General features: G+C 43.9%; 2 protein-coding genes across 4 annotated transcripts; one reads left to right on the forward strand and one right to left on the reverse strand.

Moving 5' to 3' along the window:
- The first annotated feature begins 1305 nt into the window (after positions 1-1305).
- zgc:113423 (uncharacterized protein LOC569178 homolog) lies at positions 1306-10745 on the forward strand. Of its 3 annotated transcripts, none has more exons than XM_064310210.1 (12): positions 1306-1464; positions 3957-4115; positions 4682-4809; positions 5311-5385; positions 5720-5794; positions 6121-6177; positions 6520-6874; positions 7167-7379; positions 7913-8034; positions 8548-8782; positions 9431-9634; positions 9732-10745. In XM_064310210.1, exons 1-12 carry the CDS (start codon positions 1452-1454, stop codon positions 9872-9874), a joined length of 1779 nt encoding a protein of 592 aa, XP_064166280.1. In that variant the 5' UTR covers positions 1306-1451; the 3' UTR covers positions 9875-10745. The 3 variants fall into 3 exon arrangements, with proteins under 3 accessions (XP_064166280.1, XP_064166283.1, XP_064166282.1); XM_064310212.1 differs by lacking the exon at positions 1306-1464 and adding an exon at positions 2162-2290; XM_064310213.1 differs by lacking the exon at positions 9732-10745 and having other exon boundaries at positions 9338-9445.
- On the reverse strand, positions 10743-17276 carry si:zfos-905g2.1 (uncharacterized). Its single transcript, XM_064310214.1, has 9 exons — positions 16725-17276; positions 15506-15588; positions 14761-15177; positions 14560-14622; positions 14200-14304; positions 13219-13642; positions 12147-12350; positions 11620-11735; positions 10743-11229 (listed from the first exon to the last, which is right to left on the reverse strand). The coding sequence occupies exons 1-8, from the start codon at positions 17062-17064 to the stop codon at positions 11623-11625; spliced, it is 1749 nt and encodes a 582-aa protein (XP_064166284.1). The 5' UTR covers positions 17065-17276; the 3' UTR covers positions 10743-11229; positions 11620-11622.
- Positions 17277-17559: the final 283 nt, after the last annotated feature.

A 17559-nucleotide genomic window follows, 5' to 3' on the forward strand; every position in this document is an offset into this window, starting at 1 on the left:
AATGAGTGGCTAGAGGAAGGTGCTACACAGGAGAACGTGTGCTCATTGCCGCTCTGCGGATTTGGCGGTGGCAAGTTAGCAATTTATATGTTGTTATTTGATTATACTATAGCAGTTATGACATTATTATGTAAGGAATAAACCACGACGGGCTATCCCATTATTGGAAAGTAATGTAAGGACGGGGTCGTGATGGTTAACCAGCCCTGAAGACAGCCCGGAGGGGTTTATTCCACTTTGGGTTATCAACAATGACTGTATATGTTTACTTTTATAATTGATTTTATTGACTTAATCTGCTGAAAGTGAAATTCTTCCGCGGCCTTTTGGGCATATTATTTTACCGTTGTCAAGCAAAACTGTGGTTGGTAGTTCTATCTGGACCGTTGTTATTCAAAAGGTTGGTAGTTCTATTTGCACCGTTGTTAAGAAAAAAACTCAGATCGTTAATTCTATGAAAACAATGATTCTATCAAGAAAAAATAGTTCCTTCCCGTTTTATACCGTACAATAGCACCAATTTGTATTACATTATTTAAGAAAACTGCATGAAACCATAACTCAATCAAATTAATCTCCCTAGCTCTGTCTTGCTTTTTAAAACGTTGCGGTCAGGCAGTGTAGACAGTGTTTTTCCAAGACCCTCTGAAACCGGGTTTGAATGCCAGCTAGCTTTATGATAGGTTCGCCGTCACTTGTCACCTAGCCAATATTAAAATTCAGCTGGGTTTGGGTCAAATGATCTCACGGCATGCTTTTTATCCCGGGTAGCTAGCTAGCTACTGAATTATATTCAAAACAATGGTTACTATAACGCAATCGTTAACAAAGATAGCCTACAGAAGAAAATGTGTCCCGTACGTAGCCATGAGTTCAATACGGAACGCCTATTCTACTGTCCAAATAAGGGACGTTTCACTATTGGTTAGCAACCCTAAATGAAGCCAGTAGCCTAACTAGAACCGTGATTCAGCGTTGCCATCAATTGCGAAATCGGACATTGAACAGGGCGAGGGGTATAACAACAATTCTAAATCGAAAGAATGTTGCTGTTTAAACTGCTAGAATACTGTATTTTGTAGCGCATTGATTGAACTGTTAAAAGGCCGAGGTGTCTCTTTACGGATAATGAATCCCCACCCTTGGACCAATCAGAACTGAGTATTCTGCCAAGCCGTTGTATAATTGATTATACTGTAGCATTTATGACATTATGAATGAAGAATAAACTATCAAAATATGTTTACTGATAGATCGCCCAAACAGGATTGACCTCCCTATCTATAGCATATACAGACAGCAAACCGAGAACGCCTCTACAGATCGTATTCATGCGCAGATGCAGAACGTACGTGCAGAACGGGAGGGGCCTGTCACGAGGTCACTGTGATAGTAATACGGGGTTGATTCTGAAAGCCGGGAAATAACAAAGAACAGTCGGAACACCAGACATGTCAAGAAACGGTAAGAACGCCTATAAGTATTTTATTTTACACGTTTTATTTTTCACATTATTATGTTAATTTGTGTTTTGGGTTACCAGTACGCTTAGGTCGCTCTGTCTGTTATTGTATGGGGGGGAAGGAAGCGTTTTGTGACTTCCTTTTAGCAATTCAGATGTGTAGCACGTTACAGCGTTCCAGGCACGCAGTTTTGTCAAGCTTAGCTAGCTAGACAGCTTACAAGGTTACAAAATCATCTGGGAAACTTGCTCACTGTTTCAGTTCTTAGATGTATGTAACGTTAAACGTTGATAGAACGCGCGCGGCATTAAAGTTTATTTTTGGCACACTCCGTTGTAGCAACAACACGAAATTTTAGAACGCAAGAAACCTCGTTTAATGTGATAATAAATATTGCCAGTGCTGTTTACAGGCATTCTGCCGTGCAACCAACTGGCACTAAGTAATCCTTAGCACTAACGCACATAATGCTGCCCCGTTCCGTCATGATACAATTCGCTGCACACCATGATAGCATACTGAGCGTTCCTCCATTACCAAATAGGCTATTAACAGTACGCTCACTGCAAACGTTCACTATTTGCTTTGTCTGCTGCAAGCATGAAACTTGCATTTGTGCATAAATAAAATGTTCCCTGATGTGTAATTTTCAAATTTAATGATTATTTTACTGCATAGATGAGTCGACCCTCCCGTTTCCAACAGTTCTGTCTTTTCCCAATGTCATTGATGCAAGCGCTTGGGCGGTCCTTTGTTTGCCCGAATGCCGTTGAGCGTTGTTTGAGTTACCACATTCACCTATGTGCGCTATATTTCACCTGAACACGGTAAGAGTATTGTAAAACGCGTCATTTCAATGTAGCGATCAATGAAAATATTCTCTGTAGTAAACGACAACACATCAAACATTACATAATCAAATAGGCTACATCAAGGCATTTGATTGGGCTTGTCCGCCTGTTGAGCTCTGCATACACATCCGGTGGCTGAACTACCGTGCATCTAGACGTCAGATGTAAGATTCATATACCCAGTACAAATTGTGTCTTGTACTGCAGATGATATAGCCTAGGCGTATACGATTTATGATCATAGATAAAATAGGTTGAACGTGAACTAGGCCTACTTTTAGGCAATAATCTATGATGCATTTGGATTCTAAACTCAGTAATACCGTTCAGGTCTGTTTTCATGTAGAATAAACCAATAGACCTGCAGCTCTTTCCTGCAAGTTATTCTTTGCTTCAGTTTTAGGAGAGGAATTCAAGCTCTGCCAATTAATTTCAAAGGGCTCTTCACTTCAATGCAAAAGTGAATGGAAGCTTGATGGAAAATTATATCTGTTGGCAGGAGTACCAAGTAATACTGACATTTTACATCTGCACACACAGTCCTGATGGGTCTTCTCACAGAGTCTGTGGAAAAACAACACCTAACAACAATTTAATATTCCAAGATGTAATATGTAAAATATTCCTAAACCACTTTGTGTGAGACTGCAGACAATGGCATGTTGTTCCCCAAGGTGTGCGCTAGCAGGTGCATTGCAAACCCTAACTACCCTGTGCTTAATTTCAGGCATCACTCCAAAGTTCTTAATTTAGTCACAATTCAGTGCTATACTGCCACCTACCTTTCTGGAGGAGTTAATAAAAAAAAAATATTTACAATGTATGGCTCATGAGGATGAAATCTTACATTTAATCTGACCAATTAGCTCACCTTAATCTGCTATATTGCTTATTAACAACTGTGCCAGTTATCCATTTTTCTATCCCCTTTTAACTGTGCTCCGCAATCTAGTATTCCCTTCTTAATGTCACATTAGATAACTTAACTACAATGCTTAATATCTATGTAACTTACAAAGGAAGAGAGAGAGTGGGCTGTTGTACATTTATATTGCTTTAGTTTGGGTTCCGAGGTCATTAAAGGGTTGTAAACTGAATATGAGGCATTGTCACGTTAACTGATATTTACTCAATATGCTTTGCTTGCTGGCCTGAAGGACCTCAGTTCATTTAACCCCATATTTAAATAATCACCAGATTTAGGGAACTGCTATACAGTTTTGTAATGTAGTTGATCACAATGCTACCACAGGATACAACTGAGAAAACAGTTTTCTGCAGTAGTTGCTATGAATTATTCACATAAATGCTTGATTGTTATTTTTTGATCTAGGGAAATAAACTCAAACATTTTAAGAGCAATGCACATTTTAAAGATTATTTCTAGAGATTTAAACATCTCTTTCTATCTTACTTGCCATTGCTGAGTTACACATAGTTGCAGTAGTTTTTATATACAGTGTACAACCCAGTGCGATTGGTCATGTTGAAGAACTGTAAAAACAAAAAAGACCCTGGATAGCTTCTTTAAGCTGTTTCCTTTGGAATGCTCCCATCTGGCACATTATTATTATTATTATTATTATTATTAATATTATTATTGGTATGAAGTCAATGATATTGTATAAATGTGGTGTTTCAGACCAAACTCCTGTGACGATCAAAGTGGAGGAGGACTATGACCAGGTCCTAGTGGAAGAGCTGCCCAGCCGCTTTGCCTCCGGAGATGTGTGTGATGTCATTAGCAGCCTGGACCAGCCCTCCCTCACAGACTGTCCCAAACCCCATAGCATGCATTATGGTAAGTGTTCAGAGACACAAGTATACTCCCTGCCCAAAGACAGCCAAGACTTATAATAATTGAAAGATATCTTGAACTATGCAAATCCACAGTACATGGAATTGTAACAACAAATCGTTGTGTGTGTAATACACATTCATACCCTATGTTACATACAATATTATTATTATCTTACCCACCTGTGCTTTTGTATTGTATCATAGACTGGAGCTTGAGCCGTATCGGTTGCAAATTTTTTGTTTTTGAGTGATGGCTAGTAATGTTACTGGTGAGCAGTCTAGTGTTTACAGAGAACGTGTTTTTACCGGACTCTGTACAAACCAGAAATCAACAGACATGACCACTCTCTCATTTCAACCAAAAAGAAGGTGAACAAATTAATATATTAACTCACCAATTCAAGTTGTAAGTTTCAAAATGAAACATATTATCTTATGTGGTTATTTGGGTTACCTGTAAAGTGGGGTATGGTTCATTTGTCCTACGTGCATTGGGTGACAGTTCAAAGTTGAATCCCTGGAAGCAGAGAAGACATTTTTGAATGCGTTGGTTTGTCTGTTTGACAGAGCACGGTCTGTGTGACCCTGCGGAGCCACCGTTTGCCCCAGAAGCCCAGTACAGCGAGCATGAAATGGAGGAGAGAGGCTACAGTCCCCAGCGGTGGAGAGGCTCTGGGTCTCTAACCGGCAGCGTGGTAGCTTCAGCTGTACCAGTTCTTTCTGTGCTTCCTGTTACCCCCCTGTGCTTTTGAACATTTATTTTTATAGCATAGCTCATAGAATTACTGTAGTCCAAATTGCTTTAAATGTATCCAGTAAAATAACGATTGAGGGAAAAAATGAAGTCCCAATAATACAATGAGAAACAAAGAGCAGTTAGCACATGCAACAGTGACAGCCAGCCGATCAAAAGTGCTCTGAGACCTCTCAATAATTTGTCTTATTTTTGCTTTAATAAATCATTTGTTGAGCTGTCCGGTCATTGATAGTAATTTTAGTCTCTTAACTAGGAAAGCCTCCTCTAGGTTCCATTATGTTATAATTGGTGCTATGGTGGATTGTGTCGACTTGGCATGCCTCTGGATAAGTTTGTGTTGTGATAGCCATGCTTCACACCATGCCGTGCAAGCACAGAAATGGGTGCTTTTGCTTCACACCTGTATTGGGGTGGGGGCGGGGCTTTGCTGTCACTCCAGTGCTCAGACGTGGAGGAGGAGCCTCAGATGGAGGAAGTGTCTAGCGCTGAGATGGACTGCCAACCCTTGTACGAGGTGAGTGACAACCTCAGGGTCCAACCCTGCCCTGTCCCGCATGAACGTCAGTCAGTAACCACTCCAGTGCGGTGGAGTTGTTCTACAGGAGATCCGCTTAAGTAGATTGATCTCATGGGGATAATATCAAGACAGCTGTAATGATTCTCTGTTATCTCAGTTAAAACATAAACAATCCATACTGAAAGAAGAGCCTGGACTTTATTCTATATAAACCTGACACCACTGTGATTGAGTGTGTAATGAGGCTAAATGTTCAGTGTAATTCGAACAGTTTGGATGGGTGGTAATGGAGGAGAGTTGCATCCAGGTGAACAGCTCTTTCACGTTGCAGTCGAGTGCAGTCTCTGAAGATCTATTCAGCATTGATCACCAGAGGACACTGGGAGAGATACTCACCTACTGCCAGGTATGCCCACCCCCGGGTTTGTTTGGAGTGTTCCCTGCCTTATCGTGTGATAGTGACCCCTCTGGTCAAAGGAGTGGCTGCGATATACCTGTTGTCTAGTATACCTCTAGTGCAGTATTTTGGCTTGGTGTGAATAGTAGTGGCAGCTGACTGCACTTTTCAAAGAGTGTGGGTGTTGTAGAGATAGAACTGGCCTAAAAATACAAATTTGAAATGCTTAAAAAGAAAAATTATGGAATAAAAAAGCATGTGGTCTAGTTGTTTTAAATCTCTTCAGTATTTTAAGGGTGATGCTGATTTAACACTGTGTAACTGCTGTTGTTCAGGTCATGTACGAAGCCATTCAGAAACTCGATCAGAAGTTTGATCAGCTTCAAGCCAAGGTGACCAGCATGTAGGCCGTCCACCTGAACCTTGCTCTCTTACAACACGTAAGAGAGCCAAGCAGAAATGCCTGGTTTTGAAACCTGTCTTTGTGTTGTGTTGACACTCAGGTGTGTACTCAATTATGGATACAAAATTTACCAAAGCACAACTGAAACAAAACACCCGCTACTGTTTAAAAAACAAAATAAGAACATGCTGTAAAACACATATCACATTTAAGTGGAACAGTGAAGGGGAAATTTTATTTCTAATATCATAAATGAAATGCGGTGGTAAGAATGTCTGTCTGTGTTTGTTCTCCCCCGAACACACGTGTATCTGTGTTCCTGGTGTTCCAGAAGGTTCTGTCAATGGGCGGCAGCGGGGTGCACAACACGTCAGACTCTGGACTACTACCCATGCCCCAGCTGGTCCGCGTGTGCTCCCCGCCTGCCCCCCCTCTGCAGGGGGACGGGAAGAAGCCGCCCCCCCTCTCTCCCGCCCCGGGCGTTCCCAGCCCCCCCAGGCTGCCTCCCCAGGGACAGGCTCAGCCCAGCCAGCTGGCCCAGACCGTAGTGAGGACCCACCTGATTGTGCAGCCCCTCCCCCACGGCAAAGCCGACGCCCCACAGACGGCCCCGCCGGCGGCAAGCGCCTCAGCCAGGACGGCCCGCAAGAGCCTCATCTCTGCCAAAGCAAGCTCACACAAGACAGGTACCCCCACACAACATCCACACTAATACTGGGTCTGGCCAGCGGCTCGTCCCCACAACACATTTCATTTCTCTGTGGTTACCCGCCTTATGGTCCGGTGCTGCCGTCCGTCCCTCAGGGAAAGATGTGATTGGCTGTAGTGACGCTCAGGGAGGGTTGTGTTTCTCTCAGCAGGACTGACCCTGTCCGAGATGCGATTGGGCATTTCTGAAAGAAAAAATGTATAAAAATACATTGAAAATGAAGAGTTTGTTGTATATCAGATCGATTTACGCTCTGCTAACATCGGCAGTGCCTTTGGAGTGGCTGGGGGACCCCGTGCGGAGGGTGCAGATCCCGGGCAGCGCCCTGCAGAAGGCGGGGGCCCTGGCGAACCCGCGGAGCGCCGTGCGCTCCCTGCTGCGCAGCGTCTTCCCCCTGGAGACCCTCACCTCCTCCAACATCATGGGCGACTCGGCCCGCGGCCTCAAGAAGCTCGACCCCAACAAGATCGCCGCCATGAGAGGTACCGCGGGCCACGGGGCGGACCGCGCAGGAGCACCGCGCGTCTACGCGCCGTTAGACTGCAGCCAGGAGCCCAGCCGGTCTACTGCTCGTTATTACACCAGTAAACCCCGGGGACTGGCATCTGTGCTGTTTCTCTCTCGCGCGGGCTGCCTGCACCTCCTTATAACTCTGAGCTTCTCATAATGAAACTGCCAATATATAGGTTTTCACAATTTTAAACTGGATGATTGATCTGATAAAAGGACAGCTGGAGAGCTGAAAATATATTTATTAAAATACACTGCTAGCCTATGAGTTGCATATTTATATTTTAATTTTATAACACTATAATGCCATCTGCTGTAATAGTCATTGCTTAAACATAATTACTTAATGAAGTAATTAATGCTTTTGGAAGTTGTAGCAAAGTTCTCCATAGCCCAACTTACTATTAAGTTTTATAATAATGTTTTATAATCATTGAATATAATATTATTAAAACTATTGTGAAAATTATCATTGTATCAGCTTGAACTGTGGTGTGTTTTCCAGAGTGGGTTGCCAAAGCGTTTCCCAGCTTTGACCTGAGAGAAAATGGCAAGGACTGGAAACGGTGCGTGTCCATCATGAATTCCACAGCCAGGTACCTGCGCTTCGAAGCCAAGAAGCACAAGGTAAGGACCTCACAGGTCTCACAGTTCTGAGATTCAAAGGTGCGAGATGCCATATAAAGTTTGCCGTTGGTTGCTAAAGAGTCCCTTGTCGAGCTGCCCACGACCATGCTTAAAAAGCAGCCAATGAACTACCCATGTGGCTGATTGGATCAAAGTACGTGAGATATCATTGGCTGGGAGTACGAGACTTCCAAGTCTCCGGTACTGGTGTGCTTTTCTTGCATGTCACAGTGCCTGGAGAAAGTATTGTACAGATATTGGTTTCTCATCTTCCAAGTCCAACATCAGAACATTGTTGTGTACTGGTTTTGGCATAAAAAAATGTTGCTTGAATCTTCCAGTTCAGTCTATTGTAAAGAGACACTGTAAGAACATTCCAATACTAGTGATTCATTTTTGAAAAATATGTCTGCTAGAACCATATAATTCTAAGCCCTTGCCTTGTACGCAAAAAAATCATTTTATTTTGTAGAATTTCACTCCAACTTCCTGTTGTGTTCTCGGGGGGAAAAGCATAAAGGGTTGAGTGAAAGCAGCCAAGAGCCAGCGCCGGACGAACAGAGCAGCCCTGATCCGCCAGTGATGACCGCCACCGCCGAGATCGACGTGGAGCTGTCCGACAGCGAGGGAGACGGCCCTTCCACCTCCCGCAAGAAGACACCAGCCTCTGTCAGCCAGCAGAAGGCGCCAGAGAGCAGTTCCAAACCTGGCCAAGGGAGTGAGGACAGCGGCAAAGAAGACGTATATGGTTCGTGTTTTACCTTAAAAAGTAGACACAAAAACGTCGCCTGTGCAAGCAGAGTCATTTTCCTTGTTCTTTATAAACGCTTTAATTAATGTTGTTGAGGCCTTGACTACCACCAGTCTGCCCTACCTGGTGAACTGCACCTTTAGTTACATTACGGGAGTTTATCCAGAGCGGCTTACGCAGATTTTTGCATTTTATGTAGTATCCATTTATACAGTTGGATATATACTGAAGAAATTCAGGTTAAGTACTTTACACAAGGGTACAACAGTGTCCTAGCTGTAGATCAAAAACCTTGATTATCAGCGCTGTTCCCTAACCATTGAACTACACTGTCTTTCCTGTGTAACTATAATTTAAAAATGAGTTTTAAACATATGTCTGCAGTTAAGAACATTTAGTTGCATTAGCGTACTTCACTTGAGTGTCTCGGTGAAATAATCTGTGTAAATGGATTGCTAAAAAAACTAAAATAATGCAAGTCCTTCTAGATAGATGTGTCTAAATTGCTTAAAAAGAAACTTTATTGGCTTGCTGAAGTACTGTATATAACAGCACAAGGAGTATGGGCTGCTGTGTGGTGAGCGACAGTCACATGACCCAGGGGCACACGCTGCTGACTGATTGGCTCTGGCTCACTGGCTGCAGAGTACCTGGGGCCGCCCAGCAGGCAGGTGAAGGTGCCGAGGTTCGCCATGTTCACTGCCCGCCTGCGCGCCCGCCCCGAACTGGTCGCCCGCTTCCTCATCAAGTACCTCTTCCCCGAGCACGTGCTGGTCAAGAGCAACGTCTACGGGAACCGCGAGCACGGCATCCAGGCCTTGGACCAGAACAAGATCAGCGCCCTCCGAGGTGAGGCTGCGCGTATAACATGGATGACACGTAAGGCAAGTACCATCAGTACCTTTCGCATTGATGCGCGTGTTTAACGTGGTGTCCCCCTCCTCAGAGCACCTGAAGGAGCGGTTTCCCTGGCTGCTGCTGGAGGAGAGCGGCCAGGATTGGAAGGCTTGCGTGGGCGCCATCAACAGCACCATACGCAAGTTCAGACACGAGCTGAAGAAGGGCAAGGGCCGCAAGAAACGCCGCTGAGGAGTCAGCCGACAGGTCAGCCGAGTGTGCGCCAGAGCGCGTGCGTGTGCCGGGCCTCGGCCAAGCGCTTCGCTCGTGTCATTTCACTGGCCTGTGAAGGGTGAAAGTACTCAAACTGAACGTGTGACCCAGGTCCGGTGCACGCGCCTGCGTCTGCACGTTCACGCGCCTGAACCTGCGGTGAATCGCCCTGCGTCGACCACGTCCACATTAGCACTGTGGAACGGGCAGGTCCAGTTCAGGACCGTCTACTCGACCAAACCCCCGGCACATTGTAGCTTGCGGCTTTGCGACTGAGACTTGGCCATAAGAGCAGAACGGCTACAGTGCCGTTAAAGCACTGAAACCTTCCCAGCTGGAGAGCGAGCTGGAAGAACCAGAAGTCCTGGAGGGGCACAGGATCTGCTGGTTTCTGAGCTGACAGTTCGAACTTTGGAAACAAGGTGTGTGGACTCTAGACTCTTAAACGCTTATGTCAGTGGTGGACAACTCCAGTCCCTTCTGCATTGTTATCATTTTCTTTCTTACACCTTTCCCTTCGTCCATCTTCTTTATCAGGGGGAGTTACATGATTTTTTTGGTTGCTGCTTAGAAAACTGTTATGTGAGCAATTTAAGTATTCTGTTGATGCAACATTTCTAATAGTAAGGGCTACTGTTCAGTAACTCCATAATCTCTCCAATGGTCTACACACAGTGTAGAAATCACTACTGTACAGCACTTGTGGACAAATTAATCTATAGTTAGAATTAAGCTTTGAAATATTTATTTGCCTGGATTCACAGAGTATTAATATATTTTGAATTTATATTTGTGTTTCGTCCACAAGAAGAGGAATTTAAAAAATGAATAAAAAAAGAAAACAAGCTTTGTTAAAGGTACTGAGCAATTTTATGTGAACATTTTTCATCAAAGAACCAGAAAATCACAATTGTGAACTACCGTTCAGAAAAATAAAAAAATTCATTTGGCTCAGACTATACTGTATAGCGTGTCCCCTTAAAAACGTCCCTTTCAATAAGAGAATAACCACTAGTAATCACAGTGTAACAACTGCTGAAACGGAAAAGAACAAAACACTATTCGCAGACATCATCTTTTCTCCACTAAACACAGTTCGTATTAGTCTCATCAAATTAGTAGCAGCGAGACAACAACTCTATTGGAACGCTAGTCTGCAGTAAATACGTAAAAATGCATATGCATTTCCTGTCTGTGAAGACAAAAACAAGGGGAATCTTGCAAATTCTGCCGATGCGATTGTCCTGGCTGTCTTGTCAACGTGTTGCGGACAGGTCTGTCCCTGTGCAGTTCCCCATCAGGCTAAGCTCACCTCTCACACTTCAGGCCTTGTCCTGTTTAACAAGGGAAAAATGTTAGTGTTTGATTACATTCATAAAACCGCTGTGTTTGAATATATTTTTTATTTAGTTGGGATGAGGCTAAAAAAATTAAACATATTAGCACTACATTTACCACGGGCACGTGCTGTTTCTCTGGAGATCACATGCTGTGACTCTGAGGGGGGCAGTGTGATGATGTGGCTAAGGAGCCGAGTGTGTCATCCAAAGGCTGATACAAATGTGTAAATACATAAGCTGCTTAGACTCGACATAAATGTCACTCATACACAGACACATACACAGTTAAATGCAGAAGTATTGGGACAGTTGTTTTTCCTCTGTATTTACCACAATACCAGGATTCAATGAGTCGAGTTCCCCTGTTTGGGTTTCGATTCTCACCTGTCACTCCGCGTTTTGAAGCCCTTTAATCACACTGGTGATGACCCCCAGGCAGGCGGCCCAGTCCACCCCCCTCACATTCAGGTCATGCTTGGGGAACATTTCTGCCAGCCATTCTGAAACAGAGAGAAACGCACGTGAGCACCAACCTGGGATGTGCTGTGTGTGCTAATGAATGACATGTGCCTGGTCATGTTGGCCAATGCCAGTGACAGTCACAAACGCGAGCTCTTACTAGAATAACAAGACACGTCAACTTATGTTGCTTAAAAAAGGGCTTTATTATTATTATTATTATTACTATTATTAAAGAATCTGAAGAACTGATTCTGTATAACATTGCCGGCTAGTTTGGCTTGTGAGAAGAAATAATAAAAATCGAGATTCAGGTGACATTTTATGTACATAAAATGTGTCACCTTTCTGATGTGTGGATATTGCAACATCATACTGGCCATAATATTAGCATCAGGCCAATATACTGGACCCATTGTGGGACGGAGTGATGATAAAGCCTGAAGCCTCACCTCTTATGGCCTCTATTTTATTGGGGTCCAGCTGCTGTACGCCCGCGGCCTGGTTCCCCGTGACCCCGCTGTGGGCGAGCACGCTGTCGGGGAAAACGGCCCTCAGGATCACGCCCACCGCGCCCAGCGGGTCCGACTCCTTGAAGGCCTTCAGGTACTCGGAGGCGGAGATTTGCACCTTCCGTAAGGAGCTGCCAATCAGCACTGCCAGGAAGTGCAGAATGCCAAAAGCTCACTGGTCAACATTGCTGGCCGAATTCATGAAAGTCATAGCTCCGCCCCTTCACAACTATGACACACAATGCAAAGAAGTGACTACGAAAATGAAAGTCTCTGTTAAAATGATTAACAAAGTGACAGGTATCCATCCATCCATTACCTAAGCCGCTTACTCCTAGAGGTGCTAGGGCCTATCCGAGCGTGCTTTGAGCGAAGGCAGGAATACACCCTGGCCAGGTCGCCAGTCCATTACAGGGCACACCGTTAGTGACAGGTACGATACGGATACTTTGGTTTACCATGAATAAACGCTATTAATCTTCTCATGTACTGCCTCACATTACCTGAAGTTTATTTTCTTGTTTTAGACCACAAACTGCCCTATGCCTGTCTTTGTAAAGCAAGCAGGTCTTCAGAAAATCTAAATGCCTAAAAATATATTGTCACATGGGAAAACTGTCTAGGACAACTGAAAAAACATGCACGAAAACTGAAATGTCAAAAAACTCCAGAAGGTGACTATCCATTTCACTTCTGAAGTGTGTTGACAGTATAACAAGTGAAATCATTTTTGCTGTCAATTTATTTTCTGTCACTTTTTCCATACAGAGCCATTTTTGTGACATTTCGGTCATGCAAGACAGCAGAGTGAAGAAAATAGTTTTTTAAATGCTTTAAAATACACCCTCAGCTCAAGTTCCCAACATACCTATTGGGAGGTTTGTACCATTTTGCAGTTATCTTTTTTTTAATTTTATTTTATTTTATTTTTTAGCTTTTACCCTGAAACTGCAAAATGTCAGGAGAACTCTAAAGGGTGCACATGCACCTCAAACTTGGTGATGGTACTTACCTAGCTGTTCATCCTCTGTGGAGGCTGTGCTACTTGGTCCCATCGGGGGCACCTTTTCTGGCAGGACATCCTTAGCGCTGGCCCCTGAAAGTGGGGCTCCCAACACCAGTGCTTGATTCGCTGGTACCACTGGGCGTGGGCCCCCACTGCCTCTCTGTCGGCCCCTTCGCCTTCTTCCGCCTCGTCTTGCCCGTTGGGACGTAGGCCGGTCGAGCTGGAAGTCGGCGAGGGAGGCGGGCTTCCCAGAGTGGCTGGACCGCGGGAGGCGTGGCTTGCCGCGGCGGGCAAGAGGGGAGGAAAAAGGGGCCATTTTGTTGTCTTCCAGAGGGCCAAGGGAAGGGCTTTTCTGTAGATTCAGGCAGCTCAGTCCGAACCTGGAGCTGCCTGAGGGTGGGGCCCAGTGCGCCCCTCTGTGCCACGATACCTGTAAGAAGGGAAACTGTGAATGGGATGACCCCTCACACCATACCAAGGGCACAATGTTCTCAGTCTGCTGGGAACAAGACCACTGAAAGGGAAGAAAATCGCAGACACACCCAAATTATGACCAATATAGCAGCAAAACCAGAAATGAAAATTTACACTGACATTAAGGTTAGCAGCAATTAGCTATAGTGGCCAGTGGTTTCAGTGTTAGGCTTTGAAATATAGCCTTACCAATCAATTAATGTACCACTCAGTCTGGATTTCAAGATCAATTGGTCCTTCATAGGGACTGTGTGGCTAATAGACTGTAGGGGACAAGGCATGCTGGGAGGACAACTGGGTGACGAGATACAGAGAGCCAGTTCACGAATTTGAGCCATTTTGTGAATGTTATGGTTGACTCCATGGTGATCAAAGTGTAATGCATTCTCTCTCTCTTACTGGACTGAAGCTCCACCCACAAATAACCAATAAGACATTATTGGGGATGCCGGAAACCAGAAGTGCCGATTTCTACAGGTGAAGCATCATTTAAAACAACAAAATAACAACCACCTGATCAGTAATCGGAAAGTTCTGATGCGATTCCTGAATGTGGGAAGAGTTTGATTGAAGGCTGTCAATCTTCTCCTCCAATCTCTGGATGGCTGTACACATGAACTGGCAAAATAAGAATGAAAATATCAGCCAGATTACTGACACATCCACAAAATTATCTGACTGAATAGAGGTGTCAGAGGCCATTATGTATTCACTCACCTGGATAAGTACATTTATGTGTGTGAAATAGAAAGCTAAAACTGCTATACTTTCCCAAAACAGATAATTTTGTGCTCATCAGACAACATTGCTTGACATTTCTGAGTGATGAACAAATACACCTCAATCTGATCGACTCAAAATCACAAAACTTACCTTGCAAAAGTTCAGGACCTCAAACAGTGCACCTTCCAGCTTCTCACAGCATTGCGCCTTCCCCTGGGAAAATTTTAATCACACTTATTAATGGACATAATCAATTTATATTTCTGTTTTTGAAAGTAAAGGCAGAACAAACAGGGCAGAGCTTCCATAGAACGTTAAATGGTCTACACTGGATGGTCAGTGCTCACTCACACCACACTCCATGGAGGGGAAGAGAGGTGGCTCAGTGGCCTGCTGTGGACTGATCGCGCTCGCAGGCTTGAATCTGGAGTATGGGGCCGAGACGCCAGGGGCCGATCTCAGGCTTGTTTTGCGTTCCTTGTGTTGTCTTGATGGATGGACGCCTGTCTTCTTCAACGTGACTGCCCACTTCCGCACCGCGCTCAAGGTCTTGTGCCCGTTTGCCGTGGCTTCTACAGCGTTAACCCGAGCCATCAGGTCTTTCCAAAGGGACCGGTATTCATTAGCCCCTTTCCTGTTCGGTCTAAACAACTCTTCGGTGTGAGATTCCACGAAAGTCTGCATCAACGCCTCTTGGCTTTTGGAGAACTGGGTCGTGCTCCTTATTCTTCTCTTCGTGTTCGTCTTAGTCTTCGTCTTTGTCTTCGTCTGCAACATAAGCATGTAATGAAGCACAATCAGAGGAACTCCACATCACTATATCAAAGAGATATCTGATCAACGAGATATCTGTAGCCATCTTAATTCAGTTATCAGGACGACCAAGGCATCTAAACAGCAGTTAAACGGGTCACGTTGTCACCCCATTTTTAATACAAGTCATTTCAGTGATTAATATTCAGTCATTCATTGTGAAAAGCAATGCATGTAGGAGAGAAGTGCCAGAACAGGCATAAAGCAATCTAACTGTTTATCATCTCTGTACAATCTGATAGTCACTTAAGCCGCATTTTTGTCTGAGACACAGAAGACGCACCCTTCCTTTGGTGCTGGGCAGGGAACTGCTCTTGTTTTTTTGCTTGGAAGCTCTCTTCTTAGGTCCACCTGCATCTTTGAAATCTGTAATAAGAAAGAACACAGAATAATGGTACAAGTAATATGGCAAGATACATAAAAGTAATATGTATTACGAGTAATAGTCTATTGCATCAGCACACTGTTTTTGTTATTTTGACACACCTTATCATTCATTTTTCTGTCCTGAAACCCAAACGGATTTCATGAACGGGTTAAATGAGCACATGCTCATTTTGTTTTTATGGAATGAGGTCCATCTTTCATGCCGAGGCCTAGACTGGGTTAGTAAATAAAGTGATACATCATAAACATCAAAAGCAAGGTTATTGCTAAAGGGTAAGAGGGACCATACAATGTTAACTAAAAAGCACTGTAAAGAAACTTCAAATACAAATGAATCGCCAGGGGCCTAAAAACATTTAGGCAACAGTCCATCTTAGAATGCAGTGGGGGGAATAAAATGATACAGAAAGTTTGCGGACAGTGTAGCGTGTACTTGGATCATTTTGTTAAAAATCATAAACATAAGCATACGTTTCCATTTCACCTTAAGTGGCTGGCAGAAGCATGATACATACCAACTTGGTACAACCCAGCTGTTTATCTAATAAACACAATGGTGGTAATTTGCCAGCTAATCTAGCAAAATGGGAAACTATTTACTCTGCAACTATTACTAGGACAGCTAGTACTGAACAACTTCCATTCAGAAAACCACAAAATAAATTAGTTCTAACTGTCAATTAATAGTAAGCTCTTTATAGCATTGCTCTTGCAATACCTATACTGGGGCCACATTATTGAGGGAGGGTTACAGCTTGTAGGATTTCCCCCCTGTTGTGCATACTTGAGACTCCTCTGGTCAATTAAGTTCCTTTATGTTGCCTAATGCACACGCTCTCTTGCATGCAAGCTGCACTGCTATGGTGATTAACCTCAATGAATAATGACCACAATTTTAATATATCCATCTACTACTATGGAGTCGTTTGTCTGTCTTTCCTGACTGTTAGGGTAACTTAAAGCTAGCAAGGTTCCACCACAAAATGAAGAGCTAAGCAACTTTTCTCGATTTTCAGATGGTTCGTCGAACTATACACACACTAGTTTGATTAATAATCGTTATTTGCAAACATACTGTAGCCTCTATTTCTGTAATTATTCAAACCATAGCTTACCCTGCGAAGAGCATTTGCGACCATCATTTTTTTTCAACTTTACTCCCAGACACTCGTGTTTTAGTAAGGGATATTTTTTAGATGTAGATGTTTCGGTCACTGACTTCGGGTCTTGTCCAGCTTCCTCGTCGTAGTCTTCAGCGAATTCCACGGGGCGCGTCCATTCCGTTACCGATTCTGCGTCCGAAGAATTCGTTTCGTCTTCAAGTTTTACAACTACAAAAGGTAAATCCATAGCTTCTCCATGTCCGGCGTACTCTGGTGACGCTGACTCCGCTGCATTGTTCACCAAAGTTTCGTGCAGGGCATTAACTCTCCCTGGACTGAACTCCTGCTTCATAATTACTTAGTTTCCAAATTAACCACTTAATTTACTGTTGTGGATCGAACTTGCTTTGCGTTTAGTAAGGAAAATGGCTGTGGCCGGCCTTCCAAAGTAAGCCAGATTTTAGAAGAGCAACAACCGCAAGGGAGTTCGCCCTTAAACGCAGGGTGAAGAAGGAATTCCTGTGTTCAAGCGAGGCAACCTCTGGCCAATGGCTTCTAGCCCGTAGCCCCCATTTCTGACGTAACGTCACAGAAGCAGATTATAAGGATCGATTCGAGCTCCAAACGGGACTGGACGAGTCGTCAGAACAAGAAAACAAGCCCACTATTAAAGGCTGAAATCATTACATGAATGTTTCTACAGTGCAACTTAATTTCTGTCGAAGATGTGGCTAAATAGCAGCACTGCTGAACGCGGGTGATTGTTTTTTTGCGGGATCACACTTGCAGAACCATAGACATGCATATTAACAAGACTGGAAAGCACGTCCTAAACGCCTGTGAAGCT

The sequence above is a fragment of the Anguilla rostrata genome, chromosome 15 (genome assembly GCF_018555375.3).
Source record: "Anguilla rostrata isolate EN2019 chromosome 15, ASM1855537v3, whole genome shotgun sequence".
NCBI classification, from domain to species: domain Eukaryota; kingdom Metazoa; phylum Chordata; class Actinopteri; order Anguilliformes; family Anguillidae; genus Anguilla; species Anguilla rostrata.

Coding starts and splice junctions, on each gene's coding strand:
- si:zfos-905g2.1 (XM_064310214.1), bottom strand. CDS start 17,064: ATGAAGCAGGAGTTCAGTCCAGGGAGAGTTAATGCCCTGCACGAAACT. Junction 13,643..14,199: donor ACTTTCCGATTACTGATCAG/GTGGTTGTTATT, acceptor CCCTTCTTACAG/GTATCGTGGCACAGAGGGGC. Junction 12,351..13,218: donor CACAGAGGATGAACAGCTAG/GTAAGTACCATC, acceptor ACTTCCTGGCAG/TGCTGATTGGCAGCTCCTTA.
- zgc:113423 (XM_064310210.1), top strand. Junction 5,795..6,120: donor AGATACTCACCTACTGCCAG/GTATGCCCACCC, acceptor GCTGTTGTTCAG/GTCATGTACGAAGCCATTCA. Junction 6,875..7,166: donor AGCAAGCTCACACAAGACAG/GTACCCCCACAC, acceptor TAACATCGGCAG/TGCCTTTGGAGTGGCTGGGG.